Below are 21,319 nucleotides of genomic sequence, written 5' to 3' on the forward strand. Positions count from 1 at the left end.
ACCAAAAATCATCAAAGCGCCAGTACAACAAAGAACATTTAGATTACCATATCAAACCAAGAGCACAAACCTAAAAAGAAGACAAAGAGAAGCAAAAACTGCGCCGCTGTCTCGGTCAAAACCACTCCCCCGCCGCTGGCCGGTTGTCCCGTCACAATGAGTTCCGATCCCAAGTTCCCATGCAGCATGCAAGTTTACAATGTCCCCTCGTTTCCCTGCCAATCGATGGTGTTTTTAGCCAACTTTCCCTCAGTCTCTAACCGTCAGAATCTTGATTTCTCACAGACATCTGCAATTCCCCTTCCCCACACCCCGACTCGCCTCCACGGCCCTCAAGGCCCTCCAAGTCGATCCCGAGCTGTCGCCCCTCGTCCAGAGACACTTCTCCATCGGATCTACTTCGTCGACCGAGCCCGAGCAGACTGCGCAAGTGCTGCAGGTGGAATACCAGGCGACCACGAATCGCATGCTGCGAGTTGCCGTCAACTCCTTCATGGAAGGGCTCAAGCTGGTCTTGGAGGTCATGGAACAATTAGATGTCGACGTTCTGGCGGCAGAAAGCAAGACAGCAATCAAATCTGCGTAAAAATACTCCCACAGCTGTCCTATGCTTGGTACCCAACGTGAAACACCGCTATACACCTATACCATACCACGATGGCACTGAGCAGTGCCAGCCACCTAAAGAAACAATACAATAAGATCGACGACCTCTCGATAGATAACCATGAAAACTGTATGACGAAGAAATGATACGCTTTCAGTTGCGTAGTGATATTCAGGAGTTTATTCTCCACAGAGTCTAGATTACACTATCATGCATATAATAAGATAATAAAGAAACAGAGTAATAAAAGCCAAAGCAAGAGCAAGCAAAAAAAGAAACGCGTCTCCCCATTTGACATCAATGCATACCAAGGACAAAGAAAGTAAGAAAGGGGGGGAATTGAACACTGAGAAATCGTAAAAAGGCCACCCAAATATGCCATATTCTTCCCCGTTCCTCCACTCCTTGCCAACCGGAAAAACCACACGACGCAATATCATGTATAATGATCATATCCCATTGATAACACCATATTCCCGCTCCAGCTCGTAATGCTTCTGCTCCACACATATGTATGCTCTCCGATATCAACGTCAGCTGGCTTTTTCAGGCTCGTCTGCTGCCTCGTTCGCCATTTTCAGATCTCCTTGGGCATCCGGTCCCCCGCCGGCACATTGCTCCTCATTAATCATTGGCAGCGTCTTATCGACACTGTTGCCGTTTGATCCTGTCAGCTTCTCAAGTTGCTCTTTCAAGGCCTGAAGCTCTTGCTTCAAGTCCCCATTCTCCTTCTCGAGACTCTTCATATGGACAATAGCATTTTCCACGACGCTGGCTTTGCTGTTTGACGCATTACCTTGCTTGTCGCCTTTCTTATCGCTGTCGTCGCCCGAAGCTATCTTGTTCTTGCCATCCGGGAGGAGGCTCGCCATGATTTGCAAAGCGGAGTTAATTCGGTTACGACGGCCTTGTTCAGCAATTTTATGAGATGTCCGCTTTGACGTGAGGTTTGTCGACAACTCGCTGGGGTAAGATACACCGGGTACTTGGTTGCCTTCTAAGATATTTTGATAGTTCGATTTTGACATCAACAGTCGCGACGCGTGGTCCTCAACAGACATTCCAGGCGTCCCGGGAAGAAGGGGTTTGATGTTGGGAGATATCCTGGGTAGCAAAGCTGGAGAGGCGTGGATCGAGCCCGTAGATCGTTTACGGCTGTTGCGGGCAGATAGCTGCGGTGTCTTTCGCTGACTGGAGCCAGCTGGCCCAGGCAGTAAAACAGGACTCTGGGTTGCTGACGATGTTCCTGTCGCTCTCACAATCGGTGAAGGCATAGACTGAAATGTAACTCCCTTGGATGCTGTGCTTGGCTCGGGTCGAGGGGTTTGAGAAGCAATTCGGACATTGGCGAGGCTACCAGCCAGAGTCTGGTTCGATATTGATTCAGGAAGTTCAAGTGATTCGATATTGTCAGATAGTTGAGGCTCTTGATGGCTTGTTGCGAGCTTCTTTGTCTTGGAAGCAGGTAGCTTCATCAGCGAAGCTGGCGTGGCAGGGTGAGGGAGGTGCTGCTCTTCGAGCAGAGCAGTGGCGTGATTTGGCTGCATATTCATCTGCGGTCTTATATAAGGCGATTTGCTCATTGAGCGCCTGGCGGGAATCGGGGGAGGAGGCATTTCTGAAAGGTTCTCTGGCGAGACGGATGCATTTTCGTCTGACCCATCAGTAGAAGCAGCGGGTAATGGAAGTAGCCCGTGCTCATTCTGCAGGTTCCTCTCTTCAACTTCGCTCAACACCTGGGAGACCATAGCCGGGCTAGGTCCCGTCTTTCGTCTCAGTGGTTTCGAAATGGGTGAGCTCTTGACGCCAGGCTTACTCCTGGCTTTGGTGGCCTGTGTCTTTCGTGTCTTTTTTGAGAGGTCCAAGTTGACGGCAGGGACTACGAGGGGCTCGAGATCCATCTCTATCGGTGAGTTGTTTGAGTGAGTGTTGTGGTCGTAATTGGATGATGAATCATTCTGAGCGTGGAGCGCTGGCGAAGTGAGCGGACTAAAGTACGCTCCTGGCACAGTAAAGGCATTGTCTATATTGAAATGAGGATCCAGAGGTGTGACAGCTGGCGAGACAAGAGGTGTAAATGCCATCTGAATTATCTTGTTTAGAAAATGACTCCAGCTCACCAGATCAAGAAAGGCAGAGGAAGAGAAAAAAGGGGAAAATTAAAAATTAAACATAGGGAAACTCACATCCTGCTCGGCCAACCGTTGATGGTAACCCCTATCATAGGCCCCTCTTGACGGCATCTGCTCAGCCTGAGAGTAAAACTGGCCACTACCAGGCGTCATCTCCAGGCTCCGCGGCGTCGGCGGTACCGAATGGCCTTGGTTCACGAAGAAGGTGGCCTGCTGCTCCTGAAGTTGCCGCTGCTGCTGCTGAAACTTCTGTTGCTGGAGATACTGGATCTGGGCGTCGATGTTGGAAATAGCCTCGTGCGACGCTGACGCCGGCATCATGTGGGACGGCAACGGCGCCATGGCCGGCGTGTGGTTCTGTAGCAAGCCGTCACTTCTGGCGATCATGCTGGAGGGATCTGTGTCGCTCATGAGGGCGTCGGCGGTCTGTCGAGGCTGCGCCATGATGGAGTGGGAGCCGTCATCCTGGAAACCCTGGAAATCAAATTGCATTCCGTCGCCCATGTTGGCCATGCCGCTGATGTCGAGAAACTGCTGGAAGTCGTCCTCTGATGCCGCGGCCATGGCCTGGTCCTGCGTGTTCCACGTTGCAGAGCTCATCATGGCTCTGTGTGGTGAGGTTCGCCGAAATGGGGACCTCTATGAAAATAGAAGAGAAGAAAAAAAAACCGCACCCTCGTCCGTAGCGATAAAGGCCCAAATCAAAAGATATTCGGCGATCGAGTCCCAGCCCAAGGCGTCGTTGCGACACACCTTTTTCCCTTCCCGATGGTGTGCCCACAGTGCGAGTAGCGCTTCTCGGACACCGCTTTCCCGAGACTTTGTCTCTGAAAAAAAGCAAAAGGAGAATAGGCGAGGGAAATCCGAGCAAAAGCAAAAGCGAATAGAAAGCCGAAGGAAGATGGCGATCCCGCCGTTGGTTGAAGATATGTCGGGGTAGCGACGAGCGCTTCGGTCGGGGAGTAACGGCAGCAAATCGGACGAAGGCCGTACTGCAGGTAGGGCTCAACAATTGGCGAATAGTGACGCAACGGTAAGGGAGTCGAGAAGTCGTCGGCAAGGCGGTCGCTGAAGCAGCATTTGGCGATGGTCAAGGCCGCGAGCACGACAGCGTCGATGGCTAGGAGAAGCAGCAACAGGGCGAAAGAAGGATGAAGAAAAAAAAGGCCAAGAGCGCGAGCGAAGAAAAAGGCCCGGATGGGGTCAATCTCCGGGAGAGAGAAGAAAAAAAAAGAGGCCACTGAGAAGCAGGTAACAGGGCTCGGCGGCACACGTCCCTTTGGTGCTTGTAGTGCCGTTCGCTAGCGGTGCCAGTGCATGTGGTCAGTGTGGCAGCAGGTGGGGGATCGCAGCAGCGGATCTCGCGTGGCCGAGTGCTAGAGGGACTAGCGGCCACAGCGGTGCCAGGTGCTAAAGAAGCTCGGCGCATGGCTCTGTCATTCACTGGATAGGCGACAACTTTTTTTTCTTTCCAGGACTCACTCCTAAACTGCTGGCCGTCTCGAACCTGCTGGGTCTAGATGCTACCAGGTTTAGGTCGGCTGTCACGCCCAAAAAGGAACTGGAACGATGGTGCAGACGCAGGACAGGCCGAGACGGCACTAACAGCAGCATCCGCGGGCTGCAGGTTCTAGGACTGCGGTTATAATCCTACAGCGGCCGAGAATCGAATATGGAAGCCTGTGACCGCACTGTGAGAAGCCATCTGTGATCCAGCCGCCCTCCTCTCCTTGATGGGAGACTTCTCGCCCTCTAAGACCGTTGCAGCTCTAAAACGGGGTCCCCCAGCCCTGACTCCTTGGCATTCTATAATCTATCCATACTCCACGGAGACTCCATAACACCTGCCTACGGGCCGAGTTCTGACCTGTAAGCGCTGGAGAAGAAAATCTCCAAGGGACAAAAAAAACAGGAACACGAAGGCCTCCAAAGCTGGTACCGTTGCTAATGTCTGACTACGCCGTATGCTATTACGGCCTGTGGGGAGCCGTCGCTCCTCGAGTCAGATACATACTAGATAGGCTGGATGAACCAAGACAAGGCCTCTCCTATTCCGCATTCCACCACTTTGACTATTTACTCGGCACCATTACAGTATATGCGTTACCCGGGTAGTGCTGTTGCCAGGGGAGAAAAGAGAAGATGCCGAGAAGCAAGAAAATAGATTCAAATGGTGAAATATGCACTGACAGACAACCCGACTCTCCCCTGCATCTACAGCGGCATGGCTCTCAGCCAACAACACACACCGAACACGGCAGGCCGAGTCCAGCCCGTCTATTAGCTCGAATCTACCCTCCCGATCCAAAGCCTGCGGTGGCTTGTCCGCAATCACCAGATACCGCTCATATGCACGGAGCGGTGCAAAGAACCTGAAAATAGTCACCATCCAACCCTCCATCTACACTCCCACTCGCCGGCGGCGCACTTTCCGACTTGTCGCGAACTAAAGAGCGCCCGTCTCTATTACGCGTCTGGCTTGCTTATTAAATTCCTCATCCTCCCAGATTTTGGAGCCAGCGGCCGGTAAACCTAGCCGAGGGGACTCTAGACCCTCTTCTTTTTTTGAATGCAGGGTCGCTCGCTAGAAGTGGGGGTCTCAAGAAAAAAAGCGGAAGCGGACCAAAACCTCATCTTTTTTTTCCCTCGGCGCTCGCTGTAATTCCCCGTGGAGCGTATTCTTCTGGCACTTGGGGTTGTAATCCCCGCTAGAGCTCCAGCGCCAATTTATTTGTCGTATATTGATTGCCAGGTAAGTCAGTAGCAAGTATTAATAGGAAATGGGTACAGTAAAGTTGTTATATAAGTGCAAGGTCTAACGTTCATGGCCATCAATAGCCGCATCTTGTCATAGAGAATGAAGAAATTAGCGCATACCCAGAGAACTACCCAATGTTTCTAGAGTTTCTACATGGCCCTTCATTTCCTTCTTTTTCGGCACTTCAACCTGCCAACCCCCACCCATCCTCAACACCCGAATGCTCCTAAGAAATAAAGCAACAAAAGTAGCACAAAGTGACAGGCGGCAGAAAGGTAAAAAAAACGAAGCAGCAGAAGCGCAGGCAAGCCGTTCCTTGCAGTCTCCATGTCCTCGTTAGTGCCAATTAGTACCACCTAGCATCCCGCGCTAGTGGCCATGGGACGAAAGCTATGGACGAAAAGAGCCCAAACGTTCGTTTCTGCTGCATGACAGTCATTTATCACTTGTCTTCTTTTCTTATTCCTTGCTTCTTCTACTTGTATGTGTAGTATGCATTACTCTATATTTCCCCTTTTGGATCGTATATCGCCATTTCAGAAGCATGAAATGCGCATCAACTAACAAGAAGCCAAGAAAGAAAGACATCCACAGAGTGGACAGCCCATCTCCGACCTCGTAATGCATTCCCTCCAAACAAATCATTTCGAATATATTCATTGTCCATCATCTCGTACGAGGCTCTAAAATGAGGCCCCGGCACAGAAAGACCAACTTGAGTCGCCACAGTACAGTCTAACTGCAGTCTACCAAGGGGATGAAAATCCGCCCATTCCAAAAATTCCATGTGATTGATTCCCTTGCTAATGCCAATCAATACATCTTCACTCTCTCCCCCCCACTTCCAAAAAAGAACGTCCGAGCTTGGCTCAACCAGGCAAGGCCCCGCTCGCTCGCTTGATAAGCTGATAGGCAAAACTCGAAGCAAGCTGAAGCTGCAAGCTTATTTCCAGCTTCGCAAACCCCATTGGCCAGGGCCATTTCCTTCGTTCCGTAAAGGCTGCAGCCATCCTTTTGACGTGCCGCATTCCGGCTGAATAGGTGCATGAGGCTTTCGGAACGCTCTGCACTATGCAATGTGATGTGGTGATCACCTTATCGATAGGAGAGATGTCGCCGGAAGATCGTCCAACGTCAACTACCAAACATTTACCTAGGTACTTGGCTAACTCACATATTCAGTCACTCACATTCACATTGCAAAGATCGAGTCAGTAATTAAGAACAACATAGATTGTCATATTTTCTACCCATCCACCTCCTCTACTCTCGACAGCTATCCACACTCAACATCCATACCCATGCTCCTTCCTAGCTCTATCAAAATCCCCCTTCTTCCCATCCACCTCCTACCGCTATCATCAATTCTATCCACAGCTACCCCCATCCGCACCAACATCTAACATCTACTTGCTCCAACTTCCATCCAGCGAATTACTTGTAGGGAAATGGTAACATCAATCGCAAGACACGCAAGGAAAACGGCCAAGCCCGGGCCTTTGCTTCTAGAATGTACAGAAAAAAAATTGAAAAGAAAATGAAAAGAAAACAAGAGTATGAGTCCAATATGTCCAAACAGAGATATCGACGCCAAGTCATGCTGAGAGGCCAAGATAACGGACACAGATCTAGGCGTCCAGGCTAACTCAGGTCGAGATTGCGATGCGTCGTGCTTCCTTCAAAGGAACCAGCGCTTCCGGCAGTACAATGTCTATTACGAACACGCGAGTACGCTCTGCTCCGGGCCGCGAGGAATATAAAACAAAAATTGAGATAGTGAGAGTGAGAGAAAATTAAAGCGGCATGCCGCTGAGAATACCGCGCCCAAAATAGATTCGAGGATATAAGCCGACCAATTCATCAAAAAAAATTAATTTCGCTCAAAAGACTTTGCTCCATGATCATGTCATCTGACTCACACCCGTGAATTCTCACCAAGGTTGAGCCAGCTCATGTCATTTGATGTCGACGCCGTGGCAAGCTTAGGTTGCTTGCTCACGCCCAGTCCTTGGGGCTGAGCGCTGGATACTATGCTGGGAGCATATGCACTGCTCGGGGCCCGGTTGGCACCCCATGACTTTCCAGCATGCGTGGGATCCCACGACTCTTGGATGCTCTCGGGGATTCCACTCGAATAGCCTGACGATGTTGCTGACAGTGCCGAGACCGCTGAGACAGGTCGCTCAATCTTTCCGGACATGCCTTCTTTCCAAGGAATATCCGGGTAGGATGAAACGACTGGGCTTCCTGTATTGACTCTGTTCATCCCAGGAGGGGCTTCAAAGTTAAGAGGCGGAACCGTGGCTGAATCTTGCGTTGCTCTGACATTACGTGTGGTAGGTGCTTGTGAGAAGTGAGATTGTGAGTAGTGGGAGCTTCGGTCCGATACAACCGTGGCTCTCTGTGCGGATGCTTGTGCGGGTGCGGCGGGTGCAGATGCTTGTGCAGGTGGCTGTGGCGCTCCATATCCGAGAATGTTCAGCGCACTTCCCCCTGACCAGTATTTATTCCAGCCCGAACTTCTTCGAGTGCCATCATCTGCTCCTGCAAGTCCTTCTTGAGGTCGAAGCTCAGCGGCTGAATCTTCAAAAGGATCGCCCTTCTCGTCAGTAACAGAAAGAATAGGGGCTTGCTGTGGTTGGAGAATAGGCTTGCTAATCTGGCTCTTGAAGTCGTTGCTAAGCTTTTGTGGCTTGTGCTGGCCCACGCGGCCCATCAAAATCGCCATTGAAGAGGTTGACTCTGAAGATGCCGTGTGTTGATGGCCTTTGAACTGCTTTGCCACTTGCGGGGGAAGAGTGCCTTTCGCAAACGTGCTCTGCGCAAAGACAGCATTGCTCTTCTCGTTGATAGGAGGCGTCTTTGGCTTTCCTGTTTCAGGGTGGAGCTGCTGCCTTCTGCGGCAGCGAAGAAGGAGAAGAATAAGACCAAGAAGCGCGAGGAATCCAGCAATGGTTCCGAGAGTGATACCAAGAATTGCGTTGGAGCTAGGACCGGAGTCGTCGCTTGCACTGCCAGTACCAGTTGGGAGGGCAGGGACAGACAAGTCGGATATACCAGGGGCTGCAGTTCCCGTTGCAGTGCCGGTGAATGAGCCGGTAAACGAACCAGTTGTCGAAGGAGAATCCGTAGTCGCGGTCGAGGTAGAGTGTGTTGTCGACGTGTGTCGCGCGCTAGAGGTCGTCTTGGTCTTCGACGCCGGAGTTGTTGATGAGGAAGAGATATCTTGGATAGAAATCTGCTGATCATCCAACAGAGCTTTGGCATCGACCCAGCCGTTCTTGTCGGCATTGAAAATAGCAAGTGGAACCTGGTCGTTTCCACCAGAAAAGACTACAGTGCCGTCAGGTGCCTGGGCCACGGCGAAATTTGTTCGAGTAGTAGTGGGGGCCAATGTTGAGTTGTAGTCAGGCCAGTTGCCCAGGGTCAAACCGCGTTGCTCGATGCTTCGTGCAGCAATAGGAGCAGAGCTGGGGAGGGGATTGCCGGCAGCATCTTGCACGATGGTGCGGGTGACGGCGTTGGGAGACTGTGACAAGTCAAAAGTATAGAGACTCTTGGACCCATCATCTCCAGAAACCAGTGCGGCGGTTACCGAGCCAGAGCCTGTGTTGAGTGGCTTGGACAAGCCAGCACCAGAATATCTCCAGCCGGCTTGAGGGTTGAACCAGTAGATGTTACCGTCGACGCCATCGCCGCTCATCATGGCAGCATCACTGTTGGTCCAGCTCGTAAGGAAGGGAGAAATAGCGGGCGTGGCGCTGGATTGAAACGAACGAGCTGCGTACGGCTCAGAAGCCTGGATGGTGAATGTTTGTGAGGAGGGACCAGTGCTACCGTCTTGGCTACCGGCGTACACCAAGATGACATCGTCGGCCTGGATGTAGGTGGCTCCGTGGTGTAAACGATTCTGCGTGACCGGAACCGAAGGGGTGATGGTTGTCCAGTTGCCTGTTGAAAATGTGTACTTTTGGAGTCCGTTATAGTCGCCTGCAGCGGTTCCTCCAACAATGAAGAGTGCGGCATTGGCAGCATCATTGGGGTTGGTCTCGACGCAAGCCCCTCCAGTCACTGCCACTCCCTGAGGTAGCTTCTTCCATTCCGCGCCGCTTTCCAGAGACAGGGACAAGAATCCTTGAGGTGAGTATGAATAAAGCGTGTTGTCAAAAATAACAGAGCACGAGCCGTCCAAAGACGAGGGGGGTTTCGGTAAGGACATTGCTCTTCGATGAGGAATCACAAGGCTAGGTTTAGGACGATATCAAAAAGAATTTTGGTGTGATGTAGAAATCGTTTCCTATAAGCGCATTGCGGTGATCCTGGTTCTGAACGTAGAGCTTCACTAATTCCGAGAGGAGTTTGTTAGCTTGGCAACGAGGGCACTGCCAGGTCGTTGCTGCTGGATGTTGTGTGTAAAAGGTGGTGAATAGAGAGGGCCCGTGATCCAAAAGTGAGCGTTGATCGGCGGGCAAACAACTAAAAATGAATGGCAGTCGTTACGAAAGTAGCGACAAGAACGTGTGTTAATACGGTGAAAACAATAGCGAATGTATCTAATAAGCAGGCGTGCGAGAGTAGTTTCTGTAAAGAAGACGTTTTTTTGGGGGGGGTTTCAAAAGAGCGAATAGTGGTAGTGGTGACAGTCTCGATCTAGAGGTCTAAAAGCGCAATCGTGGCGAGTCGTCGGAAATGGTGCAGGTTTTCGTTGAGCGAGAAGAACAAGGCCGTGTGTCGGGAAGATCAACCAGGCGAATCAACAGGTGAAGAGGCAAATCAACGATTTCTCAACGCTCTCGTTCCAGACGTGTCAACGGCGGAGATTCCAGAATCGGCAACGAATATCTTTTGGTGTTTTTCGAGTCGGAAAGAGAAGAGAAGGGCGAGAAAGAGCAGCGCGAAAGACTCGACGTTACAAAACACAAGCAGAAGGGAGAAAGAGCAACTCGGCCAACAAGTGGAAATCGAACGGCCGGCGAAGCTGCTGCTACGGCGTCTGCAAGGCAGGTCAAGGCGAAGACGAACGCAAGCACGAAAAGAAGGAAAGGGAAAAAAGCCACCAAGCCACAGGTAAAGGGAAGACAGAGAGGCGAAAACGAGGAGGCGGAGGAGGAGGATTAGAGAGAGAGAGACAGCGAGAGAAGCTGGGCTGCACAGAATCTGCGCTGCGACACCACCCTGGCCGCATCGCAGGTACCGGTACTCGCGAGTGCCTGGCCGGCGCTGGCGCTCAGGTGCCACGGCGCTCGTCGCACGCTGCAGCGGACGAACGAGCCTCCCCCCTACCCGTCCTCCAGCGGTTTCCCTGCGTCCTACCTTCCTGGGCTGGAGCGTTCGGCCAGCGGAACCCGCTTTGAGACACGAGGATGGGCAGGAGGCGCTGCGGATGGAGCGCAGGTACCGCTACAAGGCCGCGCCGGGGGGGATCGCTGGTGTTTTGCGGTGCATCATGCTCGCGTCGTCCAATCAGCGGGCGCAGGTGGCGTTCCATCGGCGCAGCCCCGGGGTAGGCCCCAGGTTTCAGCGGACGTCACGGTACCTGGAATGCAGTGGAGCGAGGCATTGATGACAGGTACTGCTCGGCTCCGGGGTACTTGCAGAGGACCCGGGCGTGCTAGCAAAGCCCCTGCCTTGCGCCAAGATTCGTTCCTGAAGGGTGACAACTTTTTTTTAGGTGGAAAAAGGGGTAGCCGCCAATCACGCCGCCGGCTTCAAGTGCCTTGGCGCCTGCAGAGCTACAAGTACATCGTACGAATAGCGGCCTAGTGCTAGTGCTATGCAAGTGCTGCTCTCCTCGTACCAGCATAGCGGCTATTCGCAGGTGCTGTAGGAAGCGTTTCCGTTTCCATCCCATGTAAGAAGCAGGCCATCGAATGAGGGCTCGGTGAAGGAGGGGAAGAATAAGCAACTCCATTTAAGCAATTTCAGTAGGCCGTTTGACGGGCTAGCACCAGCTTTATTTTCTTATTCTTGTTTCTGGTTGTTTTGGCCTGTGTGGTCGTCCATCTTGCCTCTCGTGCCCAATGTGGTTCGATGGACCCTGAACCAGACCAGCTTACGCCAATGACATCAACAGCAGCACCCTTTCCCACCTGTGGGCTTGTCCATCTCGCCCTCGCGTGAGCTCGATAATTCACAAATGCCATGCACACATCCAGTGCCCTCAAATTGGCAGCAATCCTGGCACCTCCGTATCCGCACTCTACCAGAGACGCAGATGCCGGCAACGGCTCATACGAGTGCTTGGGAGAGCATTGAATACGGGTAAATGCTGGCGCCTGAAGTAATTACCAGCCCTGGTCCAGAGTCGCATTCGCTCAGATGGCCCGCAACATTGGTTTGGGTGACCCGTATATCTGTATAGTGCCACCTGTACTGGTACAAGTGCTGTATCAGCCAACAACTCGCTCAAGTCGCGAACCACAAGCTAAACACAATCCACGATTGAGCACGAGCTACTGTAGGTATCCTCACACGAAAAAGGCCCCTCCACCCCCAAAAGACCGCACTGACTGTCACCTAACACCAAATTCGCGCCCATGAGCTCTGCCTCAGGTGCAGCCGGACTGCCGACGGACTGAGCATCGCCATCGCCTCCACAGCACCCTGATGCTGCGCCGCTGAGATTGCACTGGCATCATACAGTACCTACTACGGAGTGTTTTGCCCATCTTCTGTCAACAGCACCGCAGAGGCATGACATCGGTTCCTGGCTGGGGCTTCGCAGACCCCTGGTGATCGCTTGCAGTCCAGTCCCTCATCCCCACCGGCTTCAATCACTGTGAAACGCGCTACCAGGGATGCACCCTGGCTCTGCATTGTTCAACCCCCCTAACTGGACCCGGCCATCTACGGCCATCACTCCATCTGCATCGAATTTGAGTCGAGGGCTGGACTGGACTGCGCGTCCATCACGTTTGCTGCAGAGAAACAAAAACGATTGACCGGATGGGGATTGGACGGGTAAAGTGCTAAGAATGGAGTAGTAGGAGGTCCAAGTCGAGCTGGCTGTTAGTAACCCATACCTTCTCTGGATTTGCAGACCGATTCAATCGTTCATGTCGAATATCCTTCGGATATCTGCGATCGGTGTGATACACAGCATGAAGATCTGGACTGGAAGCAGTAGCAAGAGCACCACTACTGCACAAGAAGAACTAACAAAGCAGGGAGCGCTGGATGCGCAGATCCGAAATCGGAAAGAGGGGGTCTTTCTTAAATATCAGAATAATACAGTGTAGCTACTCCCTCGAACTGGCTGGGCGTAAGTTGAGTTGCGATGCAGCTCACGAGAAGTGATGGAACCCACCAGTCTCATATTTGACGGCGACTCACGAATACGAACGATTTACTGGCTTATCGATCATCGATGAAAAACAAAAATAGTACTAATAAAAAGCAAGACTAAATCGTCGGAAAAAGTAGAAAAAATGGTGGTCGGTTGACATGTATAGGGTAGGCATCGCATACCGTTTCCAAGACCGAGTGACTGCCCGCTAGCATTGCCGGTTTAGACGCTCAAATAGTAGTAGGCTTGTGCTCACTCAGGCGCAAACACTTGCTCGTATTTGCCCTGCTCTGGTTTTTAATCATACCTACTGTATAGGGTTCGTATATACAAATATGCGCGGTTAGGGGCCGCTCGCAATAGGCAGCTCAAAACTATATCCAGGTGCTCGTATAACCAGTCATCGTTTATTGCTAGCAATTCCCACTCAATCCATCAACTCTCCTTATGGAAGAGCTCAATTGAATGTAGAGCTACGTGTAAATTGTACAAGGTCTCATGTCTATAACGCACTCACGCATCTCATCGCAGTCAGAAGCGACGCACAAATAGAAATACTAGTAAAAGACATCTCGACAACCCCCTGTTGATGATATTGCACGTGGTCTTGGCATTGAGCCGCTGTACCCAGCCGACTTGCGTAACGCTCCCTTGGCTTCATCTAAACCGCGTGGATAGGAGGTTTCAAGCTGTGAATTTCTTCTTTCCGCTTTGATTGATTGGTTGCAAAGGGCGAATTCGAACACTGCCACGAAGCTTGTATTCCGACAATTTGCCTGCATATATGTACATGTACAACTATTACTATAATCTCGAGTGTTGCTCCTTAAACACAATAAGTTGGAGCAAAAGAATTAAATCAGTCACGCAGTAGCTATTGTTTCTTTCTTTTCAACACAGTATGGGCCTTAATCAAATTTTTGTGATCTCTAAATGTTCCCAAACACTCCTCACCATGCAGGTATTTTTGTTTATTTCGTCTTGCCCGCAACTATTATGGACCTTGCTTGGTCATCTCTCTTCTCCCTTTTCCGTACACGTACACGTAATAGACGAACCCCCCTGCCTCCAAACAGTATAACAATCTCTATAAATATCCGACCCATAAAACAACAAAAAGCTCCATACAAGTCCCATTTCTCCTGCCAATCCATTCTATCTAACCGCTCTGCTAGGTGGCTGAGGCAAATGCTTCTGGTGGTAGTTGTGACTATTGGAAAAAAAAACATGTGAGCTTCTAGTTTCGAGTAGCACTAGTCTCAAGATGACGAATCGTAACATACCTTCTTCTCATTGAAGATGACTAAAGCTTTGCCAAAGTCCCATTCGACCTGTGATAGACACATCTCTGAGTATTGCGGGACCATGCCTGTTTGTTTTGACAACTCGGCGATCATTGCTTGATGTTGATTTCCTGTATCCGTGGGAGCCGATGATGGTGCCACGAATACGTTCGGGAGAGGGCTGAATGCTCGCAAGGATAGCATGTCGCTGACGACCCGAATCTGAGCAGAACCGGATATGCCCGGCGCCAGCACAAAGGTGCGAGAGAAGCTTCGCTTGCCACTAAGTCCTGATTTCGGGTCGTACTCCTCGAATTCGCCATGAACGGCAATGATCAAGCCGTCCACGCCCAGCTGGCTTTGGCCTGTGGGGTCCGCCAAGCCTGGCAATGGGTGGCAGTCCATTATGTACTTGCTCAGCTCATCCTTCATATTGGGATGCTTAGTCATAGGAAGGTCCTTCCACAAGTTGTAAATAGCGTTTGCACCTTTGACTAGTCGCTGTGATCTAGCATGTAAGGTTGTGATTTTCTGGAGGTTGCGAGATGATTTGATGTAGGCCGCCCAGGGTAAGGGAGGCGGTGCGTTCGGATCTCTAACTGAGATGGCGTCAACGGCTAGGGAAAATTGACTACCGGCGTCGTATAGTCTGGACGTAAGTGCTTCGCGGTTGCTGTCGTAGGCTGCGAAGAAATCGAGTAGGAATTGCTCGCCAATGCCGTTGACATCCCGGAAATCAGGGCCGCTCTGTGGGATTGGTTTTGGTTGACGGGCGGCCTCCTGCTCGGCAATCTGCTGCACAGTACGAAGCTCAATCCCATTGATGATTCGTAGTTTGGGAAACCATTCCAACAAAGTCGCTTGGAAATTAGCATCCGTCGCCTCGATTGGGTTCCCAGTTGTATATAAGGTCTCGAGCTCCTTGAATGTCCCCTTCCATCGCTTGAGGCCCTCCATGTTGCTAATTTGATTGCCACTCATGTCAAGGTTCTTTAGATGTGGGAAGGACGATGCCACGGACTCGACTTGAATAACATCGTCAATGCTGTTATTAGCAAGACTGATGCTTTCAATAGCGTCCTTCTTTTCCTGTGGGGTCTTGAAAAGACCATCACAGATAGCCATGAGGCCTTTGAAAGTCTTCAGGGCCCGTTCTCGATTCTCAAACATGCCCAGGGTTACTAGCTCAGCATCGGATGCAAGAGCATCGAGCTTCAGTAGTTTGTTGTCACCAATGTAGCGCTGACTGAGAATAGCCTGCAGCTTTGAGCGTAACTCTATAGTCTCTGGCGATTCCGTCGCCTTGTTGGGAGGCGCGAAATCCTCGTTAGATTCTACCACCTCCAGCTGAGTACCAGCAAATGTAAAATTGTTGAGTTTGAGAAATTCTTCCGCATCCTCCTTGCTGGCTCCAATGAATACGTATTCTCCAGCTCTATGTGACTGTGGCGGGTTAGCAGCTAATAAAAGAGAGAGGATTTCAACCTTGAGCGCTGGGGCGAAATAAAATTTGACGCGAAGAATATCCCCGGAGATATTTGTCTTCCAGTCGCCATTCGAGCAGCTGAGACGTCGTTTGATGTTGGCACCCCTGCTTTCTCGTCAATGATGAACTTACTTTTCTGATCGTCAGGTGTCGTCTTCGTCCGGTGGTAAAGGAAGAGGCTTTCCTCTCCATGAAGCTAAGCAGGTCAGAGAGACCCCCATCCGGGTTAGACGCAGCTTTGCTTTGTTTAAGGCCGCGGATCCTCAGCCAGGTAAGTCCTTCAATATGGCCTCCTCTTGATCTGGTTGGCCTTGAAACCCGAGCTGACAAGTCCGAAGAGTTGCCGCTACCCAGTTGCTTCATTATGATTTGAGCTGCCTTTGCAGCTCCTCGTGATGGCTGAGTACCTCTTCCTGAAGGCCGACCTCTACCCCTTGTTTCATTTGTAGAGCCTCTGTTCAGTCGCTTGGAAGGCGCGTCCATGTCAAGATCTCCATCGTTGTCGGTCTTGGTTGGGCCTCTCCTCTTCTGAATGCCGCCCCTGGAGGTCGACTTTGATCCCAGAGGATTTCGGCCCTCTCGTGTTGGTTGGTTCTTCCCGCGGGGAGCCATGGCAACGAGTGCGAGGTGCTGTAGTATGGGTTTTTGGTGTTGATTTGATGGAAAAAGAAAGGGTGTTGAATCCGCGCGGCGAAGCTGCTGATGCCTGTATCGGATCGAGCTCTGATGCTTGATACTCTAGGATCTTTGCGCAAACACGGGTAAGGAGTGAATTTGGCGAGGTTGTCGAGAGTTTTTCAAAGGATTGTCGTCGCTATGGTTCTGCGAAAAGCCACGCTGGCCGGGCGCAAGAGCGCAAAGAAGTTCAAGACGGTCTATCGAGGTTGTTCGGCTGCGATCGTGGCAGCTGGCTCGGGGAGAACGTGTGAATGTCTGAGAGAAAGAGGGAAACCTGGCGGCTAATAGAAAGAGCCGGGGCTTTGCTTTATGAGACGCTGTTTGGGCGGCCGTGCGCTGTTGAAGAAACGAGGCCAACAAGTTTCGCTTTGAGTTTGGCGAAAGAAGAAATATGGCGGCGTCTCTATGCGGATTTGACTTGAGCTACTGGGCCAGGCTGCCAGCCGGATTTTTCCTGCCTAGGCGTGCACTATTGCCCATTGTAGCCTAGTGTGCTTTCCACTGCCTTGTATTCTGATTCAAAGCCTTGGTTGCTGGAGCTCAGCTGGTATGGCAGCGAACAAAAGGAGCAGACAGTAAATGAAATTTTATTTCTTTGAAGGCAATGTGCTATTTTTAACTAACCTCTTCACTGCATTTTATTGTTTCAGAATTACTCAAAGAATAAAATTGATATGCAGACGTCACTACATGTAGATATCTTAATTTTAGCCGCCGGATAGCAAGGCTCGGCCATTTAAACCACGTGACAGGGTACCTTTTTCGCGTCTTTGTGACCGTTTGGCGCGTCACATTGGCGACGCAGGCTTAGAGAATAGAAGAAAGATCTACAGAGTACGTTACGCGATTCAGCATTGGCAATACAACAACCGAGATCAAGACCAAATATTTTATCTATGTTCTGAAGAACCTTTCAAAAAATATGAAACTGAGGGTTGTTTGATATTCGGAGACCACAGTACATGGCCTTTGCCAGCCATGGATTCCGATGAGTTCGATGATGATATCGCCGATGAGGATATGCTTGCTGCCTTTGATCAATTATCTTCATCTAATGGAGGGCAAATTGCATCAACATCTAATTCGAGTGCAGTTACTACGAATCATGTCCATGGATTGAACAATGGGCAGAGCGTGTCCCAGGAGCTTCTTGATTTACCCTCAGATGCCTTCTCTTCACCGGAACCTCCCAGAAAGAGCGTACAGGCCCCTACAAGACCAGCAGTAACTGCACGCTCTGGCTTCAGTCGGACGAATTCAGGGACTTTTAGACAGACTACGTTATGGGGTGGCCATGCAGCAACTGATGATGCTCCTCGCGCATCTCAAACTACGACTGCCAGGGTCTATCGGGCTGATCTGCCGCCTGAACAACCTAGTCCGCATCAGCTCGACAGAGAGGCAATGAAAACTTGGGTGTATCCGACGAATCTGGGGCCAACTCGCGACTACCAGTACAGCATTGTCAGAAACAGCCTGTTCAACAACACATTGGTGGCCTTGCCAACTGGTCTAGGAAAGACATTTATTGCTGCTACAGTCATGTTGAACTTTTATCGTTGGACGAAAACGGCCAAAATCGTCTTTGTGGCGCCAACGAAACCGCTTGTAACTCAACAGATTGACGCTTGTTACAACATTGCGGGAATTCCCCGATCGGAGACGACACTTCTTACTGGCGATATCCCTCCTGCACTGCGGAGCGATGAGTGGGAAAAAAGACGAGTCTTCTTTATGACACCTCAAACGCTTCTTAATGATCTCTCGCATGGATACGCAGACCCCAAGAGCATTGGTCTCATTGTCATTGACGAAGCTCATCGCGCTGTGGGAGAATATGCGTATGCCAAGGCCACCAAACTCATTCGTCGATTTTCCAACAGTTTCCGAGTGTTGGCTCTGACGGCCACACCTGGCTCAAAGGTTGAAACGGTACAAGAGGTAATTGATAATCTGGGGATCTCGCACTGCGAAATCAGAACCGAAGAATCTCTGGATATTCGGCAGTATGTGCATCAGAGGAATATCGACCAAATAGTTCTGGAGCCTTCAGACGAGATCAATCTTATTGGAGAGCTCTTTACTGAGGCTCTCAAGCCACTGACGGAGAAGCTCAGCGCCCAAAATATATGGTATGGACGGAATCCAATGGCTCTCACGACGTATGGCTTGATCCAGGCGCAGAAGGAGTGGTTTGCTGCGCGTGGACATCGCACCAATCAAGGGGTTCAGTTTATGATGCGGGCAATATTCAGCGTATTGACGAGTCTTGCTCATTCGATCAAACTTCTGCAATATCATGGCATTCGACCTTTTTACGATAACATGGTCGACTTCCGCAGCGAACAAGAAGGAAAGGGTGAGAAGGGGTCCAAGTATAGGCGCCAAATCCTTGACAGCACAAGCTTTCAAGAAATGATGGATAAAATCTCTGGATGGCTCAAGACGGATGGCTTTGTAGGACATCCAAAGTTGACCGCTCTGGCTGATTGTGTGTTGAACCACTTCATGGACAATGGAGAGGCAACACGAGTCATTGTATTCAGCGAGTATCGTGATTCTGCCGAGGAAATCGTTCGCATGTTTAATACCCACCGACCTCTCATCAAAGCTACTGTCTTTGTTGGGCAAGCTGATGGAAAGCGCGGCGAAGGCATGAAGCAGAAGCAGCAAATAGATACCATTGAGAAATTCAAGACTGGCGCTTTCAACGTTTTAGTCGCCACGTCGATTGGAGAGGAAGGTTTGGACATTGGTCAAGTTGATCTCATCGTATGTTACGACTCTTCAGCATCACCTATTCGAATGCTGCAGCGAATGGGCAGAACAGGACGAAAGCGCACAGGCAATATTACATTGCTCCTGATGAGAGGTAAAGAGGAGGAACAGTTTGCCAAGTCAAAGGACAATTATGAGAAGATGCAGCAGCTCATCTGCGAAGGAAGCCGGTTCAACTTTCGGTTTGATCTCTCTACAAGAATGGTTCCCCGGGATATACGGCCAGAGGTGGACATGCGGCATGTGGAGATTCCGATCGAAAACACGCAAAATACATCATTACCGGAACCCAAGAAGAGACAAGTGCCCAAGGGGAAGAAGAAACCGCCCAAGAAATTCCATATGCCAGATGGCGTTCAGACTGGTTTTCAGAAAGTCAGCGATTTCATGCAGGTCACGCCAAGGACAAAGCAGCCTTTGTCCAGATCAAGCTCGAAGCCGGAACGAAATCCCGAGCTAGATGATGTCGCTGCGGTTCCCGAGTTGGAGCGCGTTGTGCTTGGGGCAGACGAGCTTTATGAGCTCGATCGAATCTACCGGAATCTCCCGTTCAACCGTAGTGTGGTTGAAGAAACTGAGTTGCCGGACTACACTGCTAACCCGATATTACAAAGACAGCTACGGCCGACTGCCTTGGTTGCGCATGGGACTCACACAAAACGCTGTATCAAAATGTTACGAAAGATGGGTGCAGATCCCGATAGCCTCGTAAAGCCGTGTCGCGATGAGGATACAAGCGAATACCTTGAGATCCCAGTAAAGCCTTTTGTGTATTCCGATGATGGCGAGACGGATGCAAGTGATGTTCAGAACACACCGGACGGAAAAAAGCGATCAGCGATCGAAGTTGATTCGGATGACAGCGGAACAGGGACTGAGGTTCAGCAGAAGAGGAGAAGGATCTCGGCCCCGAAAGCTCAGCCAAAAGCTCAACCGAAAGCTCAACCGAAAGCTCACTCAAAAGCAAAGTCAAAAGCTGAGTCAAAAGCTCAGCCATTAACCAAAAAGACCGTGCCTAAAAAGAGTTCTCGACCCGCCGCCCTACTAGAATTGGGTTCCGAAGATGAAGAGCTGTTTGACTCTGATCTTGACATAGATGCCGAAGAAGAGGAGCCTGGGCTGCCGCCTCGATTAAGTGAAGCAAAACGACGTAAAAAGTTGAATGCAAAGTCTAAAGGCAAATACTCACGGAAAGCAGCCATTGGCAGTGATGAAGAAGGAGACGACTGTGAAAGAGATAGCGATCTGCTGGATGAGAGTGACTCGGACGACGGGGCTGATCTGCTAGATTTTGTTGTGGGTGATGACCAGGCGACTTCCAGCATGCTGGATTCTGAGGCGACATCGCCTGTGCGGCCGAAAGAGCGGCCGAAAGAACGGACGCCACGAGCAGAAACGAGCAAACCTTATTTTGTCCCAACTCAGTTTACAGCAACACAAGAGAGCGAAGACGTTCCCGAATTTGATCTGCTTGTTGGGCCTTCCAAGGGTCGATTGGATGAAGGGTCTGCCCCAGCTAAGAGGGCGCGACGCGGAAGGCCTGCAATCTTGGACAGCGATGACAGTGATTTTTAAGAGAGGCGACCAAAGGACACGGGGGCTGAGCATTGGCAAGGTTTGAAGGGAAGGAATGTTTCAAAGTGGAAAAATGGTATTTAAAATTACGAAGTATCCAAATTTTTCTTAGGAGCTAGCTATCTGCGCAGCGGCAGGAAGATTCTAAAGCCACGAATTGATGACTCTATACGTTAATGGATGATTCGTCCGAGTACCGTCTTGACATTTTCCACTTGATCAAATATGATTTACCTAGTAAGAGCTGGTTAGCACTCATAAAAGAAATGAATATGATGGTGGAATTGCTCCAAAAATCCAAATCTCTTCAACTATTTTTCAGATACCCAGGTATAAGCACTACGACCCCCACCGCCGCCAGCGAGACCATTGCGGAACACCCAATTGCGCATATGACGATGCAAATTGAGCATTGGTACCCACGACAGTCTTGCTGGAAGCGACCAAAGGAACAGCATCCCCAAGCTTCCCAGAAGGGTCGCTCGTATCCGCTGACCGGGGGTAGTCTCAGACGGCTCTTCCTATAAGAAAAAAATGGGTGATGTAGTTCATCATGTAGTAAGGAGAAGGAATTGTATTTTTTCGTTTGCGTGTGTTCGTGATGGCTGCGTGGAGGAGAGAACGGGAAGAAGGATAAACGTACATTTTACAGCTGTGCAGTTGGCTGTCTGTTAATAAGAAAAGAAAATGAGTAGCAAGAAAAGCAAGAAAGAAGGAAAAGGACTAGTCAATGAAAG

The 21,319-nt window shown here is 50.5% G+C and overlaps 5 protein-coding genes across 5 annotated transcripts; 2 read left to right on the top strand and 3 right to left on the bottom strand.

The window, feature by feature from the left end:
- Nucleotides 1–156: 156 nt before the first annotated feature.
- TGAM01_v203274 (hypothetical protein) lies at nt 157–586 on the top strand (the record flags this gene model as incomplete). The annotated part of the gene is made up of 2 exons (XM_024549172.1): nt 157–230; nt 286–586. The coding sequence occupies 2 exons, from the start codon at nt 157–159 to the stop codon at nt 584–586; spliced, it is 375 nt and encodes a 124-aa protein (XP_024406150.1).
- Nucleotides 587–1,140: 554 nt separating this feature from the next.
- Nucleotides 1,141–3,342, bottom strand: TGAM01_v203273 (hypothetical protein; the record flags this gene model as incomplete). Its single annotated transcript, XM_018803062.1, has 2 exons — nt 1,141–2,691; nt 2,794–3,342. 2 exons carry the CDS (start codon nt 3,340–3,342, stop codon nt 1,141–1,143), a joined length of 2,100 nt encoding a protein of 699 aa, XP_018663828.1.
- Nucleotides 3,343–7,412: 4,070 nt separating this feature from the next.
- On the bottom strand, nt 7,413–9,716 carry TGAM01_v203275 (hypothetical protein; the record flags this gene model as incomplete). The annotated part of the gene is made up of 1 exon (XM_018803063.1): nt 7,413–9,716. The coding sequence occupies one exon, from the start codon at nt 9,714–9,716 to the stop codon at nt 7,413–7,415; it is 2,304 nt and encodes a 767-aa protein (XP_018663829.1).
- A 4,237-nt stretch (nt 9,717–13,953) lies between these two features.
- On the bottom strand, nt 13,954–16,163 carry TGAM01_v203276 (hypothetical protein; the record flags this gene model as incomplete). The annotated part of the gene is made up of 3 exons (XM_018803064.1): nt 13,954–13,992; nt 14,066–15,508; nt 15,684–16,163. 3 exons carry the CDS (start codon nt 16,161–16,163, stop codon nt 13,954–13,956), a joined length of 1,962 nt encoding a protein of 653 aa, XP_018663830.1.
- Nucleotides 16,164–17,207: 1,044 nt separating this feature from the next.
- Nucleotides 17,208–20,582, top strand: TGAM01_v203277 (fanconi anemia group M protein; the record flags this gene model as incomplete). The annotated part of the gene is made up of 1 exon (XM_018803065.2): nt 17,208–20,582. One exon carries the CDS (start codon nt 17,208–17,210, stop codon nt 20,580–20,582), a length of 3,375 nt encoding a protein of 1,124 aa, XP_018663831.2.
- Nucleotides 20,583–21,319: the final 737 nt, after the last annotated feature.

This window comes from Trichoderma gamsii, assembly GCF_001481775.2.
Source record: "Trichoderma gamsii strain T6085 chromosome Unknown Scaffold_8.2, whole genome shotgun sequence".
In the NCBI taxonomy this organism is placed as follows: domain Eukaryota; kingdom Fungi; phylum Ascomycota; class Sordariomycetes; order Hypocreales; family Hypocreaceae; genus Trichoderma; species Trichoderma gamsii.